General features: G+C 47.9%; 1 protein-coding gene across 1 annotated transcript; it reads left to right on the forward strand.

Moving 5' to 3' along the window:
- Positions 1-26,308, forward strand: SEPTIN6 (septin 6). Its single transcript, XM_054289598.1, has 10 exons — positions 1-64; positions 6,167-6,281; positions 13,149-13,344; positions 14,473-14,659; positions 14,882-15,043; positions 17,395-17,491; positions 17,747-17,915; positions 18,833-18,965; positions 19,490-19,680; positions 25,798-26,308. Exons 1-10 carry the CDS (start codon positions 38-40, stop codon positions 25,805-25,807), a joined length of 1,287 nt encoding a protein of 428 aa, XP_054145573.1. The 5' UTR covers positions 1-37; the 3' UTR covers positions 25,808-26,308.
- Positions 26,309-27,908: the final 1,600 nt, after the last annotated feature.

The raw sequence follows: 27,908 nt of genomic DNA on the forward strand, positions 1-27,908 counted from the left end.
CGCAGGCCGGGGCGGAACGTGCGGCGGGCGGGCAGCGATGGCGGCGGCCGAGGTGGCGCGGCAGGTGCGGGTGGCGCGGGGCCGCCGAACCGCGGGGGCCGGGCGGCACCGGGGCGGCGGGCCGGGAGCGGGGGCCGGGAGCGGGCAGCGCCGGGGCGGCGGGCGGGAGAGCCGGGCATGGCCGCGGCGGCGGGGCCGGATCAGGGGGCGGCGGGCGGGCTGTGAGGGCACCGGCCTGGGCCTCCCGCGGGTTCCGAGACTCGGTTCGGAGCAGCAGCGGCGGCGGCTTCGGGAGGGTCGGGCTTTGGCGGCCCACCCGAGAGGAGCTGGGGTCGCCTGGGGTAGAAGATGTTGGGGTCCCCCCCGCTGCAGCCCGGCCCGGCGACCTTGGGCTGCCCGCAGCGCGGCGGGCCGGGGGTCCTGCCCCCCGGTGCCCCCCGGTGCCCCGGGCCACGGCCGGAGCTGCCGCGCTGCCCGGGGCTGCAGCGCTTGGGAGGCCGGGCCGTGCATCCCTTACCCAGGGCTGGGTGCCCTCGGCATGGCTTTGGCATCCCTGCCTCTCCGGGATGCTGCTCTCCTCCCAGAGAAACCCTCGGGCTGGGTGATGCGGGAAAGGGAGCTCTCCGGTCTGGCACCGTGTGCCGCGGAGGAGCTGCGGGAGCCAAGCACCAGCCCCGTGTCCCCGCTGCGCTTTGTCCCCGAGGGTCCCCGGTCGTGGCACCGGCCGCTGCCGGGCTCGCCCGCCTGCCTGGCGCGGCACAAGATCCCTGTGTGTCTGTGTGCGGAGAATTATCCAGAAGAGGAGCAGAGGGAGTTGAGCCACCTCTGCGCTTGTCAGAGACATGCTAAGGAGGCATCTGTAACGCGTTTGCATGTGGAAGGGTTTTGTCTGTGGTTTGATGGGCTTCCAACTTTCATGTCCGTGTGTTAATACAGAAGTAATAGTTGAGGTGAATGCTTTCCAGTTTCGTCTTCAAAGCAGTATGTTTTAGCATGGACCTAATCTTGCTGAACGGGTAGATGTAGCCATTCCTTGCCAGTTTGTGATGTTATTTCCTCCTGGACATACCCATTCCCTTGTATGTGACTGCCAAAATATGTAAAGTGACTCAGTTGCTCCCCTGTCTTTTAGAGAAATTGAGTGTTATGCTTTCCTAGGACAATGTACAGGAGTTTGAGACATCTGCTTGTGGCCTGGAATGAATTTATGGTACCACACAGCCTCGTTTTGGAGGCAAAAGAGAAAACTGGCTGTGAGACAGACTTGAAATGAGTGTGCTGCAAATTGAAAATGTCCTTTTACAAACAGATAACTTGTCAGCCAAGGTCTTGGCATCTGGTCACGTCTGCTTTGTGGAGCAGTCAGCTGTAATGTCCCGGTGGTGCAGAGGGTTCTGTGTGTGCCAGCAGGGTTGAAGGTGTGAGAGCTGGGGCTGGGTTTGGGGTGGAGCTGGGGTTACCACCCTGCCATTGTCCCAGAGAGCCCTTGATCAAGCCCACACTCACTGCAGGGATAATCTGTGAAACCCCCTTCTCCCCAGGTGGGCAGGGTGGCCTTGTCACCACCAAGGCCACCTTCTCCTGTCCTCTGCCAGGGGGGAGACAGGGGCACAGGAGCCTCCTGCCAGGCACTGTCCAGCTCTCTGTATCCAGCAGAGGTCAGAAACATTACTGAGACTGCTGATAGTGATATGTATCTTCTAACTGCTGACTTCTCCTGGGAATGTATCCAGACTGCGTGGCATTTCTGCAGCCTTTTGTCAGGGGCATAAAGAAGTGTAATCTTAAGAGCTGTCAGAAGTTGAGATTTCGGAAGCACTTGACTGTTGGTGAATGTTGAATGGCCGAGTGATGCAGTGTGTCTGGAGAGGGTGGCTGATGGTCAGGACCTTTGATGAGACCCTTCTTGCTTTCCATGGGGTCTGATTCAAAACTATTTCCCTCCCACTCTTCTGGTGTTTTATATTCTTGATGATCTTGTATCAGCTGAGCAAGGAAAAATAACAAAGTCTTTATCTATTCCTGATTTACATTTATCTTGTAGAGGATGTTTACACTGTCTGCTGGATAATTCTTTCATTACATAGGAGAATTACATACTTGTACAAGTGAGAAATAATTGGTACAAGTGTTGCTCTCATTTGCTGTTTAATCAGAACCAAATGCTGTCTGGGGAAGTGAATGCCATAACTCCAAGGTCATGAGAAGGGATCTGATGTTGTTCTGGCTTAAAGGCGATGTGAAAAACTGTCGTGTGGAAACCTGAGTTCAGGTTCTGCCTTGCTTTGCCATTTGACTTCTTGTGCAAGAGCTGTCTCAGGTTTGGGGGTTGAGCCCCAGGTTTCAGCATTAAGGGCAGCAGAGGGGCAGGAGGTGGCTGCTGTGAGCCCTGGCAGTAGTGGTGGAGCTCTGTGAGTGTTGCTTTATTTGGTTTCAGTGCAGGATGGTGCTGCTGTGTTGGTTGTGGCAGTTTGGAAATCTTTCTGAGGGAGTCTCCAAGGCCTCAGGGTTTGAAGTGATTCTCATTTGGGAAGAGGTGAGAAATTGTGTCAGAAGTACTACGTGTCAGTTGTCAGTGTCCCGAACAGAAACACTCAAGATGAAGTATTGTTCTGCAGCCTCTGAGAGCAGTTTTGTTCTGTGTGGGCTTCATTGGGACACCGGGTTCAGAGCTGTAAAATTCTTTATTTTCTTTGCTGTGCTCTGCCTGAATATCACCAAGTGGAGGCTTTGCCTTTGTCTGGAGTCCTTTCTCATCATTCTTTAGACCTGGGCACAGACACAGTCCCGAGTGCAGCGCTGACATTTGCAGTGAGCAGCCCCATTGCCTGTGCTCTGCCCTGGCTCCACAGAGGCAGTGGCCTCTCAGGGCTCTGGGGACAGGAGGTGACACTGCTGTACCTGCTTGTCCTGCTAAGCAGATCAGGGCACTGATGTGCATTCAGCAACATTTCCCTCTAATCGTATTTTCATCCCAGGGACCCCGGAGTGATTCAAACACCTGAAGACTAAAACTTGTCCCTTTTATGTAAACTGATGGTTAATGGATGGTGCTTTCAGGCGTGGGGTCATTTATTATAACACCTTTGTGTTTTCTATATGATTTGGATAGTTTTCTGTAAGAATTAGAACAGGTGGTGGTGGGTTCTATGGCATGGAGAAGCCCTTACAAAAGGCTGTATAAGTCCCTCTGAGAAAGGAAAAAGTAAAATAGCTTCTCCAAGTGGCTGCTCCTTGCTCTCCTTACTTTCACTCTGCAATAGCCCTGCCTGCTAATACAGCAAGAGAATGTGTTGCTCTTTTTGTTTTTTAATCTTGTTTGTGACAAACACGCTTTACTTCCTCCCAAGCAACAAGAGCCCCTTCTGTCTAGGCAGGGGGCACTCTGTGTGTGTGGGGAAAAAAAGGCATCTGGTATCTTGGTGTGGTGCCAGTGTTCACACTGCCTTCCAGAGATTCCATCTTTGCCTTCGTTCCAAGAAGATGTAACCTTAAAATAAAGAGCACAAAGGGCTCTCAGCCATCCAGCACTCACTGATGCTCCTGGAAAAAGCATTCATGCATACAGTAGTTACACTTTGCTTACCTTGTTGGTGCCTCTCTATATGTTTTAAATTTGATCTGGTTTGGAAGATGAATGATGGAAGACAGTCTTGAACACCTTATCAGCAAAAAGCTTATAACATATTCTCCTTCAGTGTTGAACAAGGGGATCCAAACCTACATTGAATATACACCCAGGATGACTAATCAGTGTGTTCATATGTTGTTTATGGTGCTGCTGTTTATATATAGCAGTGCTCCTGCACAGAGACACCACTTGGTGCTCAAAGGCTGGTGACTTGCACTGTTTCTTGGTGGATCACACAGAAAATGTTTCTTTTCTCTCCACTGGTTTGGTAATTACTGTCAGCTTTCTGATGAGTGTCAAAGAGTGTCAAAGCCAGGCTGATCTTGAAATGTTATTTCTTTTTTTTTTTTTCCCACTGCATCCAGTCTCTTGATGCCTTGGCCAAGGAGGCTGTGGATTTTTAGGCAGAGTAGCACAATCTACCTTATGGCTGTGTACTTAACATGGAGGCTTAGCTGCTGTGACTGGAAATCCCATTTTGCAGTAGTTGTTTCCTGGCCTGTACCAGATGTGAACTGTGGTTTAGCTGCATTGTAAAACCACAGGTGACTAGAAAAAGAACCTACAGGAAATGACTTGCATGCTGAATTCTGTGTGATGGCAAATGCCTCCTCTTAGCTGAGAGCAGCTTAACTTCCACAATTTATTTTGTTCCATCTGGATCACACTTATATTTAGGGATGAGGGGATGATTTGTTCTTAATGAGAGCCCACACTCCTGCCCACGCTTCCTGGGGAGAGTAGTGTTCAAGCAGTCTTCCAGTGGTGTGGTTTTAGGGCTGGGTATTAAAAATACACTTGATATTTGTCCTTCCCCAGAAAGTGTCTTGGGTTGTTCTCTCTTACACCTTTGTGGACTCTGTCCCCCCTCTGTTCTTCACCAGGACCTGGGGCTGTCACTGCAGATCCAGCACTGCCATGAGATTCCCCAGGGCTGGGGTTTTGTTTGGGTGAATGCAGTTTAGGAGGGTTTGAGTCACAAAAATCTGTGTGTCTGGCACTCTCACTTTCTTCTGCTTTAGCTGGTTCTGCATTCCTGGGTCTCACAGCTGCACTGTCAGTAGGCAAAGCCAGAATGTGCTGGGCAGCCTGAGTGCCTTCCTCATGAACGTGTCATTAGGAGGGAGGGTGCTCAGGAATTAATGAAGTGCCATATTTGGTGAACATCTTGTCAAGAAGAGTCAGACTAATACACAAAATATGGCTGAGGGGAAACATATTTACACATCACAGGCTGGTAAATATGGTTAATTATTGAAGTGTATTTGGAGCCTCATATCTGAAAAAGCCAATCCAAACCCACAAGAGCAAAACAGTAACATGACAAGAAAACATACTGACAGGCTACTGTAGTAAATGTACTCCTTGGGGATGTTTTCCCAGCTTAAAATACCAGTGTCATTAGCAGAAGAGGGAAAACCAGTATTCCTGTCCCTATAAACAGGCTTTCAAGATATGTGGAAGAATGATTGTGAATGAATAAATTCAAAATCACACCCTATAAACTACTGCCTTTTGGCTGTAGTGTTTTTTACAAACTGATGGAAAGCTAGAGGGAAACTTTCTGATTTTCACCTTTAAATATGTTTTTAAGAAAAGCCTTTGCTTTAGAGAGGGAAATACCTTTTGGGGCTGCAGGAGGACAGCACTCCAGTACACACCAATCCAGGGGTGCAGCACTGGCTCCTCATTTTGCCTGGTGCCATTTCTGAGGCTGAGCCTTTGTGTGTTGTGTTTTACTGTTGGCTGGGCAGGGTTGGCACCAAGGGGGGTGAACATTTCTGACCCCCTCCCAAAGCCCGTGGCTGTTCTGGGCATGGAGCACCACATGTTCTGCTGGGCTGGGGAGACAGGTTGGTGGTGTTGAGCACAGGAGGGAGCAGGGTGCAGCAGCAGCTCCTCAGGGAGTCCTTTGGGTGGCTGGGCAGGAGCAGCCCTTGCCCCCAGCAGGAGGTTTGAGTGCCTCCACTCCCAAACCCTCCTTGCAGGCTCCTTCAGGCCTCTGGGGTTGTGAGCAGCTCAGTTCTGGGCACTCTGCTTTGTTTTCCTGTAGGTACACTTTCCCTTACTGTTTCTAGCTAATTTCTATAATTGCAGCTGTGAATGGGAATTACATGTGAGCTCCAATTCACATAAAGTGAATGGTAAGAGCCTTGTGGGAGGTGTCATTAATACATTGCTTTGCACAGAGGATTCTTTTTGTTGTCAGTATGAGGTGAGACTTGAGTTTCTGCATATTTTTTGAAGAAACAAGTGTTTTTCACCTCTTCATTTCAGCAGCTGGATTTGTGTACATGTTTTGCACATTTTAGTGTTATTCTGTCAGGGCTATCTTCAAACGTTTGACACATGAAATGTTCTGTTTGTGCCTCCTGGAGTTGTTTTAGGGAGGAGTGAAGCATGCTGACATGATTGATAGATCTGAGCAATTCCCTGCCTGGACTGTGCAATTGATTCCACTCGGGAGGTCGTGAGGGTTTATACAGAGAAGTGTGTTTTGCCTGGAAGTGACACAAGTGTTTCATTGTATTTCAGGGTGAAGGCTGTCGCACTGTCCCCCTCTCTGGACACGTGGGATTTGATAGTTTGCCTGACCAGCTGGTTAATAAGTCAGTTAATCATGGGTTTTGTTTCAACATCCTGTGTGTGGGTGAGTATTTCCATTTTGGGAAGTTCTCTTGCTGAAAAGTTTTCTGCAGCTGGATGTAGCTCGTAGCTTACAGCACTAACAAGGTAGCTTTGATTGAAATTTCCCCAACTGTTCTATTTTCAGTAACAAGATTTTCTGGGAAATCCCTACTGGGGTTCTGCAGTATGGCTTTCTACCAAGCAGTGAAATAAAATGCCTAAAACCACAGGCTGTTATTATGATCTTTCTTTTCCTTATATGTTTGAATTTCACATTCTTAAAAGAAAATAGGTACTCATGCCAGAGTACTTTGTTATGAGGTCTTGTTTGGTTTAGTATTGAATTATTATTGTAGTTATTTTAACAAAATACTAATCGTGCTTCTCTTAAATCACTAAAAGGTATTTTTTTCTCCTCCCTTCTGTGCATATTTGAATTAAGGTAGTGTCTGGCCAAGCCTTAACTCTTCTGACAATTATCCAAGCTGCCATGTGGTGTGGATCACAGCTGGGGGCTGGCACTGGAGCAGGACTTGGTGTCTGTCCCTGCAGCCCATCTCACAGGGTTAGGATCCCAAATAATCCCTTCTCTTGGGTAACAGAAGTACACCCCTGTATGGCTTTGGTACCATCGTTTAGGAAGGTTAATTAGGAAATTAAAAATGGTGAATTAATAATTGATGGGTTTGGTGCTGCTGGTGCCCTGCCCTGGGGATCAGGAGGCTGTGTGGCCGTGGCTGCAGGTGATGCCAGCAGTGCCTGGTGTGCAGGGGCAGAGCATCAGCTGGGGATATCTGCTGGGGGCTCAGCTGGTGGCAGCCCTGCATCCACACAGAGTTTTCTGTCCCCTCTCAGGAGAGAGGCAGCTCATGGGATGCACCTGGGGTTTGCCCAGGACAGGGTTAAATTTGAAATGAGAGTAGTGGAGCAAGGAGAGGAGAGCTGAGCCCTGTTAAATGGAGCTGAGAAGACAGTTTTCCTTACAACCACATCTTACATTCCCCTGAGATGATAAACTTTGCTGACAAGTGGAGGTCACTGTCAGGCTGAGTCTGTGGGTAATTTCCACAGTACATGAATGTGATGTGACCTAAGGAAACTCCTGTCCCCAGGACTGAAGTCTAAAAGTGTTTTCTTTTCCACTTTCTGGGCTGCAGTGTTTTTTTACAAGTTCTAGGTGTAGCAGTGGGTGCCTCCTGTAGTTACATCTTCACTTTGATGTGTGGAGCGGAGCTGAATGCCTGTGCTTTCTTCTTTGCAGGGCAGAAATTGAATGCAGTAATCACTTGTTGAGGTGAATAATGAGGATTCACCAAGATAAATGTACATTAGTTACTAATGTCAGTTTTGTATGAATAGTAATAACACAATCTTGAAATAAAGAAACTTTATATAGAAAAATATAATAAACTTCATTAGAAAAAGGTTTGCAAATCTTTGCCCCCACATTTAAACATCCTGGAGAAAGAAAACAAAAATTCCCAGTATTCATTTATTCTGTTGGATTTCACTTGTAGAGCAGAGTTTGGGATGAAAAGTTGAAAGAACAAGGAAGTAAATAAAGATTAGATGAGAATCCCATAGAGAGCCCACTAAGCATGACAGAAAGGGATTTCTTTCCCCCATTTTTTCAGCTGTGTGTGGCATCTGTTGGAGGAAAAATCCAATGATAATTCTACTCTGTGTCATACTGGATCTGAGCCACCAATTCCTGCAGCTCTTGCTGGAGAAGCCAAGGAAAGCTTCAGAAATGACTCTCAGCAGCATGTCCAGAGTGGAGCAGTTTTTAGCTCTTCTCATGCTGAAAGCTGTCTCCCCTGTGAGCCTAGAGCCAAAGCTAGAATGAATGAGAAAACCTCTCATTAAAAGTTAGGGGTTGCAGATGGCTTCTCTGATCCTTTATTTCTCAGCACAACCATTTTCTTCCTAAACTTTGCATGATAAATTTTTTAGTTTTTTCTTAGTTCAGTGCAAAGGAGAAGTGTTTAATGGCTGAGACTTTCTGTGCTGACTGTATTTCTCAGTGAGATAGGGGAAAAAGAGGAGGAACAGGCTGCTGGTTTGGTATGAACTTTCTCAGTTTTTGCCAGGGTGGACTGTAGTTGCATTAAACTAGTATCCCAATTTAAGCAGGATTTTGTCCCTGCCTCTGTCCCAGGATTTGCAGGGAATTTGTTCTAACTGGCCTGTTCAGTGCAATGAGAAAGGCTGTTTTGTGGCAGAAGTACTTCTGTCTCCCCCAGGACTGTAGCAAGACTGTTTGAGGTCACTGCTGTGATGTGCAGGGCTCTCAGCCTGGGGGAGGGAGGGATGAGCACAGGATTCCTGGTGCTCTCCAGCAGGCAGCTCTCTGGGGTGATGAGCTGTACAGCCTGGAAATTGCCCAGTGCTTGTTTCTGTGGTCACTGGTGCAACAGCTGAGGAGAGAACAGTTTCTCTAATCAAAATCCATCTGTCTCCTCAGCCTTCTCCTGCCCAGAGCCCTGGGTGGATGCCAGGGGCTGGGTGCTCCCCTGAGCTGCTGTTTCAGTGTATTTTGTGAGCCCTTGTTGCCCTCCTTGCCCCAGCAGCCCAACTTTTGCCTGGCTGTGGGGAACTGTGTGGTGTCTCTGCATGTCTGTCAGATGGAACAAACCATTTTCCCCTCTCTCCTTGAGACGTGGCCTTATCAGTCTGAGTTGCCTCAGGGCTTGTCTCAGCAAACCTGCTTCATTGGATTAGTTCCCATTTCCACACATGAAAAGGCTGTGCATGCATATACATTTTCTTTAAAATTGAATTATTTGATATCTGGAACCACGGTTGTTAATCTTGTGAGGGGCAGGTGCTGCTCTCTCATGAAAGGAAGCTCTTGTGGAAGCTGCTCCTGCCTTTGAACAGGGAAATACTCCAAGGACTGCTCTGTCCTCCCACAGAGTCGATTGATGATGATGTGATTGGGGTCTCTTAAATCCTGAGTGTTGTGGGAAAGGGAGGCAGTGAGCAGTTCCTTGTTTCACTTAGCACATGCTAGGGAAAAGCAAATTAAATTTCCAGGCACAAAAGGAGGAGGTGCAGCTTTTGTGGTGCATAATTCAGCTCACTGCTGCAGCTGCTTAGGATGCTAAAGGTTGTGTGAAGAGAAGCCATGACAGTTCATTCAGCAGGAAGGTGCCTGTCTTGGTTTGGGGAGTTAGGAGCTTGTCCCAGCTGTAGGTTTGCAGGTGGTGCCACCACTGTTCGTTCACTGTGGGATTTGGTGAGGGCTCCCCAGAGCAGTGAAGGTACCATGTGCATGTGCAGTTGGAGCAGGGAATGTCTCAGGAGGATGTGTGGGGAGCCCAGCACAGCCAGGCTGTTGGGCATTAAGAGTGGTTGGTGCTTTCTGAGCACTGATGTAGGGCTGCTGCAGGTCCAGAACCTGCAGTGGTGGCTCTGGCCATTTTTTAAAATGTCCTTGAAAATTGTCAGATTTAACAGCAAAACTCCATCCCATGATGAAAGGTACAACACTCGAGCTTTTCCATTGCTGTCACATCTTCCTGGTGCAGAACTCTCTCAGCAAAGGTCAGTCTCTCTGCCCTGTCCTCCCCAGAGAGCTTTGCCAGCCCTGTTTTGGGACAGCAGACCCTGTTGAGTTGCATAATCCCTAAGTACGGTTTTGGAGATAAATCACGTGTCCATAAGCCTGACATCAGGAAATAATCTCCCTGCCAGGGGTGCCTCTCACTCAGTTTGTGTACACTGCTGCTTTTTTTCAAAGTAATTCTGCCTCTTTTAATCCCTCTTTTCATCATTTCTGGTTTTTGGGGAAGATTCCAGTGCCATTGGCTGCAACAAGCACAGACCAGTTGTCCTTTTTTATCAGACCATCTGTTCCATCTGGACTTCTGTCCTTACAAGAAGCAGTTGGCACCATTCACTTCTTTCAGCCAGCAAAAAGTTGCCTCTGTGTGAGGCAGAAACTCACAGCAGATTCAAAAATTCTTCCTTCTGTCGATTTGGCCTTCAGAATAGCACTGTTCACTATCTCTGCTCATATTTAACACAGCAGAACCCTTTATTAGTGTCTTTAGTCTTTTACTATTTCATGTCACTCTGTCAGTGCTAACATTCTTTGTGCTGAAACAGTCTTTCCTCTCTACTCTGCCTTCCCTGGCAGGCTTTAATTCTGTGTCAGGTCAGTGGGGTTACACAGTGCAGGGACAGGGGTATCTGCTGGCTCAATGGGAGTGCAGGCTTCACATGAGATGCCATGTTAGTGCCTGGATGTTTTAATCATGAAGGTGTTTGGATGGGCTTCTCCCACCCGTGGAAAAATGCCCCAGTTCTGATCTTCCCCTCCCAAAAGGAAAAGCTCAGTGGTTGAGTTCAGAGTTGCCTTTGCTGGCCCTGTGTAGCTGGCATGAGGTGGGGTGTAGAATCATGTTCTGCATCTCTTAAACACTTCTCCTTCCCTGACAGTTCAAGTCACTCCTGCTGGAAAAAACACTTGAGATGGATTTAAGTAGGCAATGATTAACAGGTTCAGGATGTGCTTAAACAATAGACTTGGCCCCATGTGAACATCTTTCACCCAAAAGGAGAGAGGCAGAAATGAGAGGTGACTTACAAGGTGCTGTCTGTCCAGAAGCCAGTGTGGTTTACAGATGACCTTGTGTTCCCTGCAGAGAGCAGCTCCCTGCCCTGTCACTGCTGCTGGTCCCCTGTCACCCTGTCCTGTGGCCTGGGGGCTGCTCCAGGGCCTGCCAGGCTGTGGGGCAGTGCCCCAGGAGGAGCCTTTGCAGGACTGTGTGGGGTGAGGCTCCTGCCCTGCAGGGCTGAGGGGCTCCCCTACCCTGAGATGTCCCATCAGGGTTCCTGGCATTCACAGGCAGGCAGCCAGCTCACTGCTCTGTCCCACCCATCCCTTGGCAGGGGCTTTGGAAATGCTGCAGCCTTCTCAGGCTGTTTAGATTTTTGTCTGTTTTTACTCTGCTGTTTTCCTGGAATCCCTGAGAACGGCCTGGGAGGTCACACAGGCTGTTGCTGTTAACTCTCAAAATCCCATCCATGGCAGTGCTCTGGTCTGATTTGTGCACCTGCTCTGTTTTGGAGGCCAATGGTCCCTGGCAAGTCCAGGCAATGAGATTCCAGGTCAAGGAAGGGCCTGTTGGAGCAGCTTATTGTTCCAGTGGCAGAGGTAACCTTGTGCTTTGCTGAGTCCCCCTCCCTTGCTCTGGCCAGTGCTGTTGTAGGTGCAGCTGATGCATTGAGGTGGCACAAGGGACTGCAGCCACACCAGCTCCTGCTGCTGACTCCTTCTTCTCCCCTTTGGACTGAAAACCAGATGGGTGCAAAGAGCAACTGCCCTGGTGACTGTTCTGGCTGTAGTTGGAGTTGGTTGGTGATGGAGCACAAGGTCTCAGCTGGCTCCCAGGCAGTTCTGCAGCTCAAGGTGTACACTGACTTGGAAATGTTAATGGATCTTGCTGCCTCTGGAAAGGGACTGGATGTGTCATCCTGGCAGTCAGGGACTGCTCAGTTCCCAGAGCAGGGGACCTGGGGCTTGGAACTAGACAATCTTCCTTCCAACCCAAACCATTCTATGATTTTATAATTCTGTGTTTGCCTTGCTCTGCCATGTACTTCAGCCCTGAGTGAGGAAAATCCCTTCTGAGGCCAGAAGAGGAATTTGCCTGCTTGCAGGAGTGAGGCTTGCAGATTTGGACATTTGGACGGGGGAGGATGGGGAGGAGTTTCCCCTTCTTGAATTGGGCATTTCATGCAAGTCTGGATCTGTTACAGAGCTCTAAACCTACAAAAATAAGAAGCTCTTTTATTCTGAGCAAAGTGGGAAAATGGTGAAGTTGTTTTGGTTGGGAGCTGAGGGCTGGGGGAAGGAGGGGAATGCTCTTGCAGCCAGACACAGGCTGCCTGTGGTCCCACAGCAGGCTGGAGGAGCAGCCTTCACAGAGGGTGGGGTTCAGCTGCTCCTGAAGTTTGTCCAAAAGCCATCTGGGCAGCTCAGAAATTGCTGTTTCCCCAAAACACAGCAGCCCTCACAAGGCAGCAGACCAGACTGTGTAGGAAGTCAGGTCCTGTGAGCTCTGAGAGCTGGCTCTGTTGTCAGAGCCTGGTAAGGGAGGCTGCCCTGTGGAATGTGTGCACAGGGGATTTGTTTTATTCTTCCTGGGATGTATCTAAAACAAATTCAAGACTGGTCTCTGGGATTTGTCTCTTCCTTCCAGACAAGGGAGTAGTTGCCTGTTGATAAATGAAGTCCAAATAGCAGTGCAGTACTGATAGAATACTAACAGAATACTGACAGTACTAGCAGAACTTTTGGAAGCAGATTTTGCAATATTTTACAGCTTGTGTAGCCCCTAAGGTATTACCAAACCAGATATTACAGAAAATGCCCCCTCCCAGTGCAGAAGGCTGATTGTCCAACTTGTTGTGAGAAACCAACTGCACAACTTGCTGTGGGATCCAACCAGCTCTCAGGGTTTCTGCATGGAAGGAAGCTATTTCTGTGGCTGCTTATTAGAGACATTCATCTGGAGCAGCTTTTTTTTGGAAATGGCAGTGAGCCCCATTTCCTCTCCTGTTTTTTAATGAAAATAGCATCTTCTGTAGTGTAGCTGTGGGTTTAAGCAGGATCTGAACGATGCTTTCCCCTTCGCCTTTTCACCTCTTGCTTTTCATCTCTATTTTCTAATGACATTAATGGCCATTAGACTGTGAAATGTAATTTGCCCAGAATACAGAGCTCCCATTGTTCATGGCTTTCTGTTTACCAGACGCTCCCTTGGGAGCATGAGATCTGCTTTCATCTGCTACAATTTCACCCCTGTTAATGTTTGGAAGCTCAAAGGCCAACCCATATTAATATTCAACAGAACGTTTCAACTCTCTTTTTCTCCAACAGGGGAAACTGGCCTTGGTAAGTCCACCCTCATGGACACCCTTTTCAACACCAAGTTTGAAGGTGACCCAGCATCTCACTCACAGCCTGGGGTCCAGCTGAAATCCAGTACCTATGACCTGCAGGAGAGCAATGTCAACCTCAAGCTGACTATTGTGAGCACAGTGGGCTTTGGGGATCAGATCAACAAAGAGGACAGGTGAGTGTGGGGGAGAGAGGCTCTATTGTGACCTGGCTTTTCATTCTCCCTGTGCCCTAGTTGGGCCTGACTGCACTGCAGTTTTCCTGCTTGCTTCTTAGGAGTTGTCCTTGTCACCTCTTTAGGTTGGGGTGTGTAGAAGAGAGGATAAAGGCTCTGGAGTGTCAGCACTGCTTCAGCTATAAAACAGCTTTTCTCATGCTGTCAGAGCAGTTTCTGCCCTGCTGGCAAGCTTCTGCCCAAATTCATCTGGTGGGCACACTGAAATGCTCCAGGGCATCTGGGCTTGTTTTGGTTTGTGCTGACCTCAAGCTGCTGACCAAACCACTAGTGTGGTTTAGTGTCTGCTTGGCTTAATATCCACTTTTGGCAGGGCTCTCCCATGGGAAGAGCCAAAGGAAGCACAATAAATGAGCAGTGAGATACCCTGGGGGAGTGTCTGTGGCAGCTCAGATCCCAGAGTGGCTGGAGTGTGTTGGTTGAGGGATGTGCAGTTACACCAGGCAGTCTCCAAGGTGCTCTGCAGAGACATTGCTGATGGGATTGCTTTTTTGTGGGTCTGCTGGATATTTTTTTTTAAGTTTGCTTAAAATGCGCTGATGTCCTTTACATTATAGCTCTGGCACGCTCTGTATTTCAGAAGGCCTTGCAAGGGAATTGCAGGAATTTCCTGCCTCAGAGCACTGGGCAAAGGTGGTACTGAATGAAGCTGTGTCTCCACCAGCAGCACTTGGGGCTGTGAGAGCAGCAAGCCATTCACTCCCTGAGTGCTGCAAATTAGCCTTGTTTTAGAAAGTCTCTCACCCTCACATTTCAAAATATGAGAGTCTGCTTTCCCTGGAGAGGAGGGTGCATCTGCTGTCCTCTGCTAAGTCCCAGTGCTGTGTTTTGGCAAACAGGCTGCTAGAGTCTGATGTAGGACCATGTGTCCTTGTCAGCAGTGCAACTTTAAAATTTCTTACAGGTGGGGAGCAAGGGAGGTAGAGAGTATTGTCAGAAAGTGGAAAATGGAAAGCGAAATCTATCAACAGCTTGTTACTTAGAAGTTCACAGTCAGACAAGCCAGGGGCATTGTCCTATTTGTTTAGCTCTCTGACTTTTTAGCTTTTTTTTTTCCTTTTACCCAAGCTACAAGCCCATTGTTGAGTTCATTGATGCTCAGTTTGAAGCCTACTTGCAAGAAGAGCTGAAGATCAGGAGGGTTTTGCACAACTACCACGACACGCGGATCCACGCCTGCCTGTACTTCATCGCCCCCACCGGCCATTCCCTGAAATCCCTGGACCTGGTCACCATGAAGAAGCTGGACAGCAAGGTTGGCACAAGGAGCTCTTACTGGGCAGATTCACTGTTTGCATAGTGGAAAGGTTGCTGCTTTTCCAGAGGATCTTGAATAGCCCTTCTGGTGGAAATGGCAGAGTTGGCAGATAATTCTGTAGATTTATTGAGCACTTACAAGTTTTTGGAGGTTGTATTGTAGACTTAGAGAAACTCCCAGGAGCAAAGTTGATTACTTCATACCTCTGTTTTTTTCTAGGTGAACATCATTCCCATCATTGCCAAATCTGATGCCATTTCCAAGAGTGAGCTGACCAAGTTTAAAATTAAAATCACAAGTGAGCTGGTCAGTAATGGAGTGCAGATCTACCAGTTCCCAACAGATGATGAATCGGTGGCAGAGATAAATGGGACAATGAATGTAAGTGCCTCAGTTCTTCCTCTTCTCCCAGAACAGCATGTAGGGGTTGGTGGCCCTTATTGGAATGTTTCTTAAATCTACTTTCCCTTTCATTTTGTTTCTTAAAAACAGAGGATTTCACAAGAGTCTCGTCCTTGTAGTGTCATCCTAGGCTAGGAGAGCTTTGTGGTAGGCTGCTGCCTCTCTGGTGGGCTTTTCTAGTCAGAAAGCAGACTTTTAATACCCTCCTTGTCCTCATGGGTATCTGTTGAGGGACATATAAGAAATCACTGTTTAAATCCTTTTCAGTTCAAGGGTTTGTCATTATTCCTGTCCTATACATCACCTGATGGCATCCTACCAGTAAACTTCAGTGGCAAGGAATTGCACAGCTTAACCAGGAGGGTGTGAAAAACAGTGCACAACTTGGGCCAGACATGGTTCAGGGTGCCTGCAGGTTCCCAGTCAGGCTCTGGCCTCCCCATTATCGTGGGTGCCAGTCTGTGGCTCCCTGAGGATGAAATAAACTGTCCCTTGCCTTTCTGGCAGCATATCCTGAGCATGGTGCCTTTATCCAGAAGGCTTTTCACAGGAAATCAAGTAGGGGAAGTTGATTGCTTTACTGCTGTGGGTGTGGTAGAGGTCTAGCTGAGGTGCATATGTGCCACCTCTTGATTAAGTATTAATAGTTGTAGAGTGTTCTGCAGAGGCTTGAAAGAAACATGAAGTTTGTCCTGATGTTGGAGCTGTCAGTGGTGGTTTCCTGGTCACAGCAGTTCAGTGTTAGCCCTTCTGAGGGTGGAATGAACCTCTGCTTCTCTTTCCTTTCAGCCGTTTTCTTGTCTCCTGGGAGGGAACTGATGTCTTGGGTTGCAGACATTCTGGGCTGTGTCAGTTGCTGCACAGACAAATCAATTCTTACATCCTCTATTACAGTCAGAATTACCAGGTTTATGGGGACTAAGCAGGCCAGAATTTGACCAAGGCAAATTTGCAGGTCTGGAAAGCTTGTATCCAAATACTGATATTATTAGAAACATAAGACAGATATTACTCTTACTCTGTGTGTGTCACATGTGAGAGCAGGGGGCTGAGGAATACAGGGGGAGGAGCCCATCTCTGTGAGTGCTTTCTGGCAGTTTTGCTTTGTTTGCAGTTTGACTGTGTGAGCCACACTCTGAAAGCAAAAACATCATCTCTGAAATCTTTTGCTTGTACCCAGCTGTCATGAACTTGTCCAAATTTTTGGATAACCTGTGGAATTCACTTCCTGCTCCTGACAGCAATCCAGGGTCTCTGATCTTCCATGGAGTTGGCTTCCTGAGGCCCTTTCAATTGTCCAGAATTTGGTGCACTTTAAAAGCTTTGCCTAACTTCACAAAACTCAGCAGGAAGGGTTGCTGCAAGGAGCTGGGAACTCAAACTGCTGAAGCTTTGCACTTGACTTCCTTGCAGCTTGGCAGAATGCAGTATAGCTCTAGGAGAAAGGGAGGTAGGGAGAAATCTCACTCCCCCAGTGCAGGAAAGTACTATGACAGTGTCTAGGGGGTTTGCTTGGCTGCCTGAGTTTTGAAAATGTGAGGACTGTGAGATCTTCAGAGCCTAGATAGGTATTGGGAGGGTTTCAATTCCAATTTTGCTGAGTTTGCACTGGGCAAGTCTCTTTTTGCCTTCTGCAGAGATCATCTTTACTAAGAAGCGACTGTTTCTTATTTCTGAGTTTTTGAAAAGCAAATCCCTCTTGTTCTTAGTCAGCCTTTGTGTAATGTGGAGTGCATATCTCAGCTTGAAGAGTGTGACCTTGGGTGACACTGGACACAGGGTTGGGGACATGTTCAGCCCTTCCTCAGCAGGGCAGAAGCAAGCAGGGAGGACGGAGCTGTTACTCCAGGAGTGAAGGATGGACTTCCATCTCATGATCTGATGGAGCAAGGTGTCTTGTGCTCCAGCAGGAGCTGAAGGAGTGGTGGGGGGATAAAATCAAGAAGGCTCCAAGACCTCTTACTGGTTCTGTGCTTGTGCAGATGTTCTCCTGAGGCACGGCAAGCCCTGGGACAGCAGCGCAGTCCGAGCCGCAGCCCTCTGTTCCAGCTGGCTCTCTGATGCCAGTCTTGCACTGGCTCATCTCACCTGAGACTCTGTGGCTGGGAGGATCAGCCAGGTAGAGGATATAGAGTGGTAGCACTAACAAGGTTTTCAAAAAAGGACCCACCCTGCTACCCCTTGTCTTGGACTAGTGGCCAGTGACTAGACTCCCTGAGATTAGCATGTGCATAATGACTGTGTTGCTCAGTGGCTGTGCCCATCTCTGTGTGCTGCTGCCCAGCCAGCTGTGAGAGGGACTAACGTGGATCTCACCCAATGTGTTCCAGGCCCATTTGCCATTTGCAGTGATCGGGAGCACGGAGGAGCTGAAAATAGGAAACAAAATGATGAAAGCTCGCCAGTACCCTTGGGGCACAGTGCAGGGTGAGTTCAGCCCTGGGATTTTCATGGCATGAATGGTGACACTTGTGCAAGTGGGCTCTCATAAAAACAGCAAAAGCCTGCTGGATGTGATTATCCATGGGGAATTATCCTTTGTTAAATCCTTGTGCCAGGCCTATAGTGCCAGTTTTCTCTGCTTGGAAGGGCTGTTAAACCTGGAGGAGTAGACAATTGAGGAATATGGGAAGAGATCTCAGTTTCTGTCCCCATTTTCCTCCTTCCCGTGCATTCCTGCAGTGGAGAACGAAGCTCACTGCGACTTTGTGAAGCTGCGGGAGATGCTGATCCGCGTGAACATGGAGGACCTGCGGGAGCAGACCCACACCCGCCACTACGAGCTCTACAGGCGGTGTAAGCTGGAAGAGATGGGCTTCAAGGACACTGATCCAGACAGCAAACCCTTCAGGTGAGATCCCTGCAGGAGACAGGAGGGCTCAATGGAGGCATTGTTGGATGCACTGTGTGCCTCTGTGTGTGTGTGTCTCCTTGGGGGAGCACGGAAAAAATCAATGCAGCAAGAAAAACTGCCAGGTCAGATAAATCCAGTCTTCAGCAAAGCTCTGACTGGGAGAAGGTGAAATCACAGGGAGGATCTGCAGGACTGACTGTGAATCTGCAAGTATGGGAAAGAAATGTCTGTGCTGCAGAAAGACAGTGATGCCTGTTTTGAGCTTACCTAGAAACAGAGGCCAGGCAAAGTTAAAAGGATAAAAGGGGATATTTTAATGAAGGGCCTCCATGTACATTAAGGGCAGATGAAGCCTCCCCAAGAGGCTGCACCCAAAATGGACAATGGTCACGAGTTTTTCAGACAGATGTAAGTTTGGTCTATTTACATATCAGGCATTAATCCTCCAATTATGGCTTCAGGTAATGAAGTCATAAACCCCCAGTTTGCTCCTCCCCAATTCACTTTTGTTTGTACATTTTGGGACCTGTAGGGTGTTCTTGGATCCCAGGCCCATCGGGATTGTTTTGTCTGACCAAAATGTGAAGACAGTTAACTAACACTTTATATGGAGTTTAGAATTATGCACTAATGCAGTACAGGATTTAAAAATATAAAGGCTGAAACCTTAAGGCATCAAAGGCAGTGTTCCTCTGAGCTAGTGTTTGTTGCCAGCTGGTCTCTTTGAATTGCCCAACATTCAACATACAGAGAAGTGCCAAAAATCATTGGATAAAGAACACCTTGGGCACATTGGGTAGTGAGTAGCAAATGTGTTGTGTGCAAAGCAATAGTCATGGTGAGGGCCCGATTTCAGAGGGTCAGGGAAGGCAGTTTGTCCCAAGTCTTATCACTGGACTTCCTTTCCTTTTCAGCTTACAAGAAACTTATGAGGCCAAAAGAAATGAGTTTCTGGGAGAACTGCAGAAAAAGGAAGAGGCAATGAGACAGATGTTTGTCCAGAGGGTCAAGGAAAAAGAAGCTGAGTTGAAGGAGGCTGAAAAAGAGGTAAAGACTGCAGTACTTGTGTCTCCATCTCCGTGATAGATTCACTCCCAAGTAGGTGGTTGTTGCCAAAGCACTTTCTTACCAAGAAGTCTAACTTGGATGGGGATGTTAAGGTGTTCAGTCTGTAGGACAAAACTGAATCACAGTGCTTGTTCTGTACAACTTACTGCACCAGGAAAGGACCAGAGTCTTGATTCTCATGGAGAGGTGCAGTGTGGTAAAAGTCAAGGAGAGAAGCAGCCCGTGAGGTGAACTTGTTTTACAAAAAATACACCCATACAACTTTCATAGCATTGTGAAAAATCTATGAATTTACTGACCTTTAAAGAGGAATAAGGCAGAGACCCCTGAAGATGGATTAGGGGTTTTTTTACACTTATGCTCACCCAATCCTCTGCACTGTTCTCAGTCTGCACAATGATGCATTACTGGAACACTGCCTGTAAGTTCTTGTGGAAGGAGGCTGTTCCCTGCCCTTTGTCTGGTAGTGCCACGTCCTGCTCACCTCTCTCCTTTCCTTTCAGCTGCATGAAAAGTTTGATCGCCTGAAGAAATTGCATCAGGATGAAAAGAAGAAGCTGGAGGATAAGAAGAAGTCTCTGGATGATGAAGTAAATGCATTTAAACAAAGGAAGACAGCAGCTGAATTGCTTCAGTCACAGGCTCAGCAGGCTGGAGGATCACAAACTCTTAAAAGGGATAAGGAAAGGAAAAAGTAAGTTGCCAACCCAGAGGTATTTGCTTTTGGTGATGATTCTCCTTCACTATTTTTCTGGATGTTCATATCTCCCTCCAACATAGCCAGTCCTTATCAGGGGCAGGCTTGCAGCCAGATTTAAACCCCAGTAAGGCTGAGCAGTATCTGGAAGCATGTAACATCTGCTGTCATCCTGAAGAGCAGGGAGCAGTACTAACCTCCCTCTTTGCTTTCTGACAGCATGGGAGAGGATGAACTTGTTTTTATTCCCCAAGATTCCCTGCTCCTCCCTTGGTCACTCAGTGCTTGTAAAGAAGTGGAACCATACTAGCTGCCAAGGCTAGGGTGTGGGTAGGAGGGGTGTCCCGTTACCCTCAGAGAGGAGCATGTTTTAGCTCAGGTTCTTACTTGTTCAGCTTGGGAAAATAGTGGAAATTATTCAGGCAGACTAACAGTCTTGAATTCCGGAATCTGCAGAATGTAAGACTGCAAAATAAGGGGACAGGTCACAGCATCTTGTTAGCACTGGTAGTGTTCTCCCATCCTAAATCAGCTTTGTGCCCTCCCCAGCAGCAGTGGGAGATACTACATGGCTGTAGCAGGGGATCCCAGTGCCAGGGACTGGTGTGACAGGATCCAGCCCCTCATCAGGGGCCTGGGCTGTCTGCAGTGCCTGTGCTGGGCTCCTGCAGCTCTGCAGTTGCTCAAGAGCAGCCAGCAGTACAGTGAAACAGATCTCCCACTTGTCCCAGCACTGAGCAGTTCCCTTCCCTCTCACTGACCACATTTCCCAAAAGGAGCACTGTGCCACCTGTGCAGGTGTGCAGAGAGACAAACAGGGGTCTGGTTTTGCACCACTGCCATAATCCCCCCCTGCACAGCCCTGGGGCAGTCCTTGCCTGCTCTGTGCAGTCCTGAGTGCATGAAGAAGTGCTGTTAAATTGGACAGTATGGGGCATGCCCAAAGTGCTGGCGGCACTGTTTGTCAGGGAAAAAAACCTGTGACTGTTAAGCTTGGGATCAAATGAGACAGAGGAGGAAAGACCCAATTCCAAGAATGAGATCCTGGTTTAGTCTTTTAGTTTAAAGCTGAAGCTGCTTCAACATGAATGTTCTTTGTGCTGAGCAATTAGTGCTGCACTTTTCTCACTCGCCCATTCCTTTCTCCACTGCCTGTTTTGATTTGTTCATTTGAATCACCTTCAGGGGGTTTTAATATCTTTTGATACTGAGGAGTCTGAGACTGACTGGGGACAGACTTCTCTCTCCAGGCTGGACTGTGTGAGGAACACCCAGCTGAGTTCTTTCATGCTTAGAGCCCTTCCGCATCTGCTCTCTCAGGACTGCAGATTTCAGCCTTGAGATCAGTCAGGGTCAGGAATGCAGAAAAAGGAGGCAACAGCCTTATAGTATCAGCAATTAGTTGCTGTGTCCCAAGTCAAACTCTTGGTCCTTGAAGTGGTTCTCATCTCAGAACATCTCCTTGACACCAAGCATGTTGATGTGGAAAAGCTTTAGTACTGTTCTTATCAGTTAAGGACACAGAAAACTCCATGACAGAGATAGGTCAGTGCTTCAGTAAGGCTTGGGAAGATAATAGGAACCTTCTTTGGCCGCTGGAAAAATTGCTGTGCTAGAAATGGTGCTGCTTTCTTTGCTCTGTAACTGCTCCAAGTGTCCTTCATAGTGGATTTCAGTACTTAGATCATATTTTTTTCTTAACAATCCATGAATTTTGCAAGCTGGAGCTTAATTGTAGCTTGTTTACTACTGGCTGGCAATACAATAACCATTTTCTTTCACAGGTGACTTGTTTAAACCCAAGCTCTGTAATTTGCACTAATCATGACTCAGTTATTTTTTTGTTGTTGTTGTTACATCATTATCATCATCATCAGGCCTCACATGTGTGCTGTTTTACAGTTAGCTGCTGTTTGGCTGCATGGTGCATGAGGCACATTGTCCTGGTAAGCGTCATTAACTCATAGAGCCTCACAGTGGGATCACTTTTTCCTAAAAAAGCAGATCCTGTGCAAGTCCTGAAGCTTATAAGTATTATCTCTGTCTTCCCCTGCTTTCACCCCACTATATGTGCTCTACCAGTCACTCCCTACATGTGCAGTTGTAGAAAAAGTATGTAATTATCTTTAAATATTCTACAAAGTTTAATTCAGAGACTCAGGATATGGAACACAGAAAATTAAGGATTATATTTTCTTCCTTTTAAATCTTCCCAGCGCTTCATTGGCTCTGTTCTCTTTATTCCATCTCCCTTAAAAATAAATTATATTCTTTAATCACAAAGGCCATGTTGACACTATGGCAACGATTGCTATGGAGATGTGGTGCTGATGACACAGCCCAGCAAGCCATGAAATGTCTCTCTCTTTTCTTGCTCCTCCTTCCCTCCCACTCCTCCAAGCTGCAATGTTAACTTGTGGTTACAGTGAAGGTAGATGCAGGACTAGTTTGTGTCATCCTCATTAGGGTTATTAGTTAAACTGCTAATGACAGTGGTCTACTTACAGCTAGGTTGAGTGGGTTTAATTGAGCATTTTTAATTTGCTGATGATTCTCTGGGTGAGAGGAAGAGGAAACCTCCCACAGGAATGTCTTGCTTCTTGACAGAGCAGCAATACTCATTATCCAAGACAGTGCCCCAGGGCCTGAGGTGCACAGGCCTCTCAGAGAAGGGGCCCTGTTGGAAATAAACTATAAAACACCCTCAAAACTCATCCTTGAGCCCACCCTGCCCTGCAGACAAAGCTAAGACTTACATTCTCTCCTGGATAGTCCAAACTAAATTACAGTCTACCCTTCAACTGGGTGAAGCTGATTCCAGGATTCCTTCCCTCTTAACTCCACCAAGGGAAATGGCAAAGCAGGCAAACATTATGCTGCCAGTGAGAGGCATTGGAATGTCATTTAAATGGGACCTTCCACTTAACAGAAGAGCCTCAGAAGGGTCTTGCACTGCCTCAACTGGCACTTGCAGTCAGCTTGAGCTGCCCAGTTGAGTGAATGTCTCTGCTGCCAACGGTAACTGTAGAACAATGGGAAGAACAATTCTCTCCTTATCAGGCTCTGAATGTGGAAAAATAAGCTCAAAGAATAACAGTGTTCATTCTGGTGCTGAGTACGAAGGCACAGCTAAAGTGCAGCTAGAGTGAACATTACTGATTTTTGTTGGTTTTGGATTGCTTTTGGCAGTCCTCATAACTGTACACTGTTGTGTGCTGGGCTTTGGATCAAATGAAGTTCTTTGTTCCCACTACACAAATGCAGACAGTGCCTTTTTCAATGGGCATTTGTCATTGCTAAATTAAATATGTATATGTGGTACTTTTCCAGGATTTAGAAAAACACTCTCCATATTGATCCATAAAGTGTTGCAGGGCTTCACTGTTTTGCAAGGATACAAACAAGTCACAGTTGATGAGTCCTGTAGCTTGCAAAACTGTGAAAGGATTGTTTTAGAAAATAAATTTGGTTCATCCCACTGCTGAGAGAGTGTGTGTGTGTCTGCATAAAGCATGTTTTGTAGTCAGATTAAACCTTATTAACACTTAGCAACATTTTCTTTTGTGTGTGTGTGCCCATTAGAAAAACTTGGATTTTTATTTTGTTTTTTTGTCATTAATCCATAAAACCATTAACCTGCCTTTTTCTTTCATTTTCAGTTCGGGTTTCCTGTAGAACCTTTCCCTTGGCCCCAGAGGCGAATGCCCCACCCTCGGCTGTGCCTGTTTGCTCACCTTTCCCACTGCCCCTCCCATGCTCTCACACAGAGCTCTGGGCTGCTGGGCTGTTCCTGTGGGGGACCCTGCTGGCCAGGGGGGCTCTGCCAGCTCCCTCCTGCCCCTGGGCAGCAGCAGATGCCCCCTGCTCCTGGCCAAGGCTCCCTGTCCCATTGCTCAGCTTTTCCCTGCTCCTGCTGTCAGAGCTGCTCGGGGGTGCATTCAGCTCCTGCTGGGGTGGGATGTGCTCTCTCCAGACACTGGCTGCCCTCTCCCCATGGTAATTTGCTGTTCCTAAGCCCTCATTACCCCCTGTGCTGCCATGTGTGACTCAAATAACTTGCAAGAACTTTTTGTAAAACTTGACGTCCTCACAGGCATGGGCGTGAGTCCAAACCTCTAGTTCCCAGGCTTGAGGAAATCTCAAATTTGGATCCATGGTTTGCAACTAAGTGTTCTCTGAATGCTGCAGGGGTCATGAAGGATCTTTTGCCTGGTCTCCCTCTCAGTGTGCTGACCTGGATGCACATCCTGGATCCAATCTCAGGGAAAGCTGGTCACCTTGCTGTACATATCAGTGTTTCTGAAGAAAGACCATGCTGTTTCATTGACTTTCTTCTCAGTGATTCCAACAATTTCTGGTTTTAATGCAAAAAAACCACTTTTATATTTTTTTTATCTGACATCTCTTTAGAACTGTACAGATGTTGACAGGTTTCTTATATTTTCTATTCAGCAAAAGCCTTGTTTTTATTGCAAGATTTGCACTAAAAAGGAGGGGGTTTTGCTCACTGGGCCAGGAGCTCACTCTGGCCAAGTGCAACTGTGGTTTGCCTGCAAGTGTCTGCTCTCTGTATTTCTGGCTGAGTTTTGTTTTTAAATAAAGAGTTCATCAGACAGTGAATTCTGGTTAACATTTACTTCTTTTGTTTTTTGTTTTTTTTGCCCTTCTTTTTCAGTAACCCATGGCTCTGTACTGAGTAATTACCCCTGAATACAAGGCCTGGAATGGACCTTCATTTACTTGTTAAATCGGAGGGTCTAATAAAACATGACAGCATTTCAGCTGTGACCTTCCCAGGGTGTTATCCTTGCTCTCTCCTATGTCCTCGTTGTGATTCTGTCTTTACTATGTACTGGTGGTTATTGCTTTTATTAAACAATGTAAAATTAGTCACAACAAGTTCTGGATGCTACAACTTTAAATCCTGCCATTTCCCCCCCCCCTGCAATTAATGGATTCCCCTTTTTCCTGGTCTCATTCCACCCAGCTAAATAAGGGATATGGAAATAAGTTCTGTGAGTTATTTTTGCTGGCGAAATAACAGCGCAGTTTAGATATAATTATTGATGACATTAAAATGACAACACCATCTTAGTTTAATTATCACATAGTTCAGAGATAAAACACTCATTTCTCATTCTATTTGTTGTCATTTTCATGACATCATCTGTCTTTTTTAATTTGCTTTTTTTTTCTTTTGCTAATTCATGCTATCTGAGGACTAGCATGTAAATCCTGGTTCCCATTTCAGACTTGTTTGTTGTGGTCCCATCCTTCAGAGCTCTGTGTGTGCTGAACCCACCTGTGCTGCCCCTGCAGAAAGATCAGATGAGTGCTGCCAGCCAGCCTCCACAACCCCCCAGATCTTTCAGGAGATGAGCACACTCAGGCCTGGCCCTGGTGGTGATGCTGCTCAGTGCCAGCTGCTGCTGAGGTTTTACCTGTTTTACCTGCTCAGTAAAGCTGGGGCTTTACTGAGCAGAGCTCTGTGGTCCCAGGGCTCAGCAGCAGTCACAGCTCAGGCTCAGCCTGGTCCTGCTCACAGCAGCAGCCCCAGGTCAAACCATGGCTCCCCCTTCCCAGCAGTCAGGGCAGCCCCAGCTCTTGGTTGCAATTATTTTCTCAGGTATTCTGTTTCACCATAAATACCATTTCATTTTCCCATAGAACTCTTTGATTGCTTTGTGTTTCATTTGGCATTCTTTTTAGCAAGTTGAAATTATTTGAATATTTTCTTCTTCCTCTGCTTTTGAATGTTTCCCTGCTCTCAAAACCAGTCAATATTAATCTGTCAATGATTTCTAATTATCTGCTAAAAGGACAAATGAATGTGACATTTTTTTACCATACTGCAGGTCACTATCTGTTCTTCCTGACCATTTGCCTTATTAGAATGTTATTTAAAGTTATGTGAAATCTTTTTAAAGACTTTAAAGAAAGAAAGGTTTTTACTTGTGTGATTTTGCTGAAGTACTTGAGATACCACATGGAGGTTCCATCTCTCCTCTGTCAGCTGTTTCCATGTTGCATCTCTTTTTCTTGCTTTTTGAATGTCTTTCCCTTTTTTGCTAATCTTCTGTTTTTTCTCTTTTTTCCCCTTTTCTCTCTCTGTAGCTTTTTTTAATCTGTCTTCGCCAGCTGCACTGTGTCTGAGGGAGAAGACTGCCACTTCTAGAAGAGTCTAAGGGTCTTATGTCTGGGGAGGGGGGAACAAATCTTCAGTGTTAGTGTCTTGGAAAGAAGCTCTTTTACTGACTTGCATGATACTTAAAATTGAAGTGTCTTGTAATTTGTGTGACAAGACAGGGCGATGGGGGAACCGATGACCTGGAATTTTGAAGAGCTACAGAAATGTGATGTTGGGACTAATGATGTAGCGAATACATTTTCAAACGTTGTTATGGGCATATGTTTTTTCTAATGTTGTCTTTAATAATATAAATGTCACAGGCTTCCCCGAGGTGTGAAGCCTAAGGAATATTTTCAATATGCTGGTGGTTTGATTGGTTTTGGAAACCTTGCATTCAGAGTCAAAGCAAATACAAACATGGTGCAACTTGCTCTGTTGGCAGCCACGAAATATTTAATTTTATCAAAGAAATAAAGTAAGAACTGTGTGTTCTCACTGGTGTCCTGCTGTGTCTCACCATCCTGTTAACAGAGCCCCATTGGCTGGTGGATGTGAGTCAAGTGGTGCTTTCTCCTTCCTTACCCCACCTGCTCTTGTTTCAAGTTAGCGGCAGCCGGCGGGGCGGGGCGGGCTGAGCTCCGGGGCCGCCCTGAGCCCGGGCCCGGCCGCCTTTGCTGTGCGCACACGGAGAACAACGGCACCGGCACCGCGCTCGGCAACGCCGAGGAGCCTGCACTGTTCCGCTGTCACCTTTCTAACTTTCATGTACATTTGAAATAAAAAACACGAAAGCCAGCGCGGCTGCTGTGGTGTGTGTCTGTGTGTGTATGTGACTGTATGTGTGTGTGTGTTTTTGATTGTGCACTGCAGTGGGGAGTGGTGTCTCTGCCCTGGAGTGTTGCCAGTCTCAGAAGTGATGTGATTTTAGCTGGGACAGGTGTGTCCCAAGGGTAGTTGTACACCTCCATTTCACCCTATTTTAGCTTTTCCTCTCATTTTCTGTGCATTTCACTTACTTGGCCCTTTGGTATTTAGTTTAAAATTTGGGCTTTTGCTTGGCTTTCATGTAAGTGCATTGCAGGGTTGCAACAGGTGAGGCAGCAAACGGATAGGTGTAAAATGGGGGCTGAGTTTTGGGGAGCAGTTGTTCAATCTGAGATGATGCAGCTACACACATCCACGTGACCTGTCCTCTTCCTCCTCCTCTCTTCAGCTGCTCTGAACAGCAGCACTTTAACAACTCATCCATTTGTGTCTCTGGCTGCTCTGGGGTGTGCAGCACACGCTGGGCAGGGCTGCAGTGCTGAGGGTGGGGGGACAGGCCCGAGCAGGGGCTGCTGAGCGAGCAGGGGCTGCTGAACGGGCTGGGGGTGCTGAATGTGCAGGGACTGCAGGGGGAGGAACAGAGGAAAGGATGCAGAGCCGGGGGCGGGGGTGTGAGTGAGTGAGTGAGGGGGAGTGTAAGTGGCTGTGAGCAGTGTGCAAGAGTGTGAGCAAGTGTAAGCAAGTGTGAGTAGTGTGCAAGGGTGTGAGCGTGTGTGTGTGTGTGTCTGTCTGTCTGCGTCTGTCTCTGTGTCTCTTTGTGTGTGTGTGTGTGTGCCGCTCGCTGCGCCCGGCGGTCACGGGGAGGCCGGAGCTCGGTGGGGATGGCGGATCCCGGCCGCGGGCAGCGCAGCGCCACCCCTGTGGCAGCCGCGGCTGTTGGGCAAGGCCTGGGGCAGATCCCGGGGAGGGCGGCACCGGGCGGACACCGTAGGGCCCGTGAGGCCCGTAGGGCCCCGCTCCCGGCAGCGGCCGCCAGGGAGCGCTGAGGCCGCCGCGCCGGCCCCGCCATGGCGGCTCTTTCTCGCGGCGTCTCGCGCGATCGTGACGCGCGGCCACGTGACTCGGCGCCGGCCGGGCCGCGCCGTTCGGCCCCGCGCGAGTGACGGGAGCGGAACCGGGAGCGGAACCGGGACGGCACCTGCGGGGCGGGGCCGCCAGCCAACGGGGCCGGGCCGGGGCAGGTGACGGCGGAGCCGAGGCTGGGCCGGGCCGGCGCTTCCCGGCGGCCCGCAGCGAGCCGCGGCCTGGTCCACACGTGGGGCCTGGTCCC

This window comes from Melozone crissalis, unplaced genomic scaffold, assembly GCF_028551555.1.
Source record: "Melozone crissalis strain CALT ecotype California unplaced genomic scaffold, PUWL_Pcris_2 ptg000068l_1, whole genome shotgun sequence".
NCBI classification, from domain to species: Eukaryota; Metazoa; Chordata; class Aves; order Passeriformes; family Passerellidae; genus Melozone; species Melozone crissalis.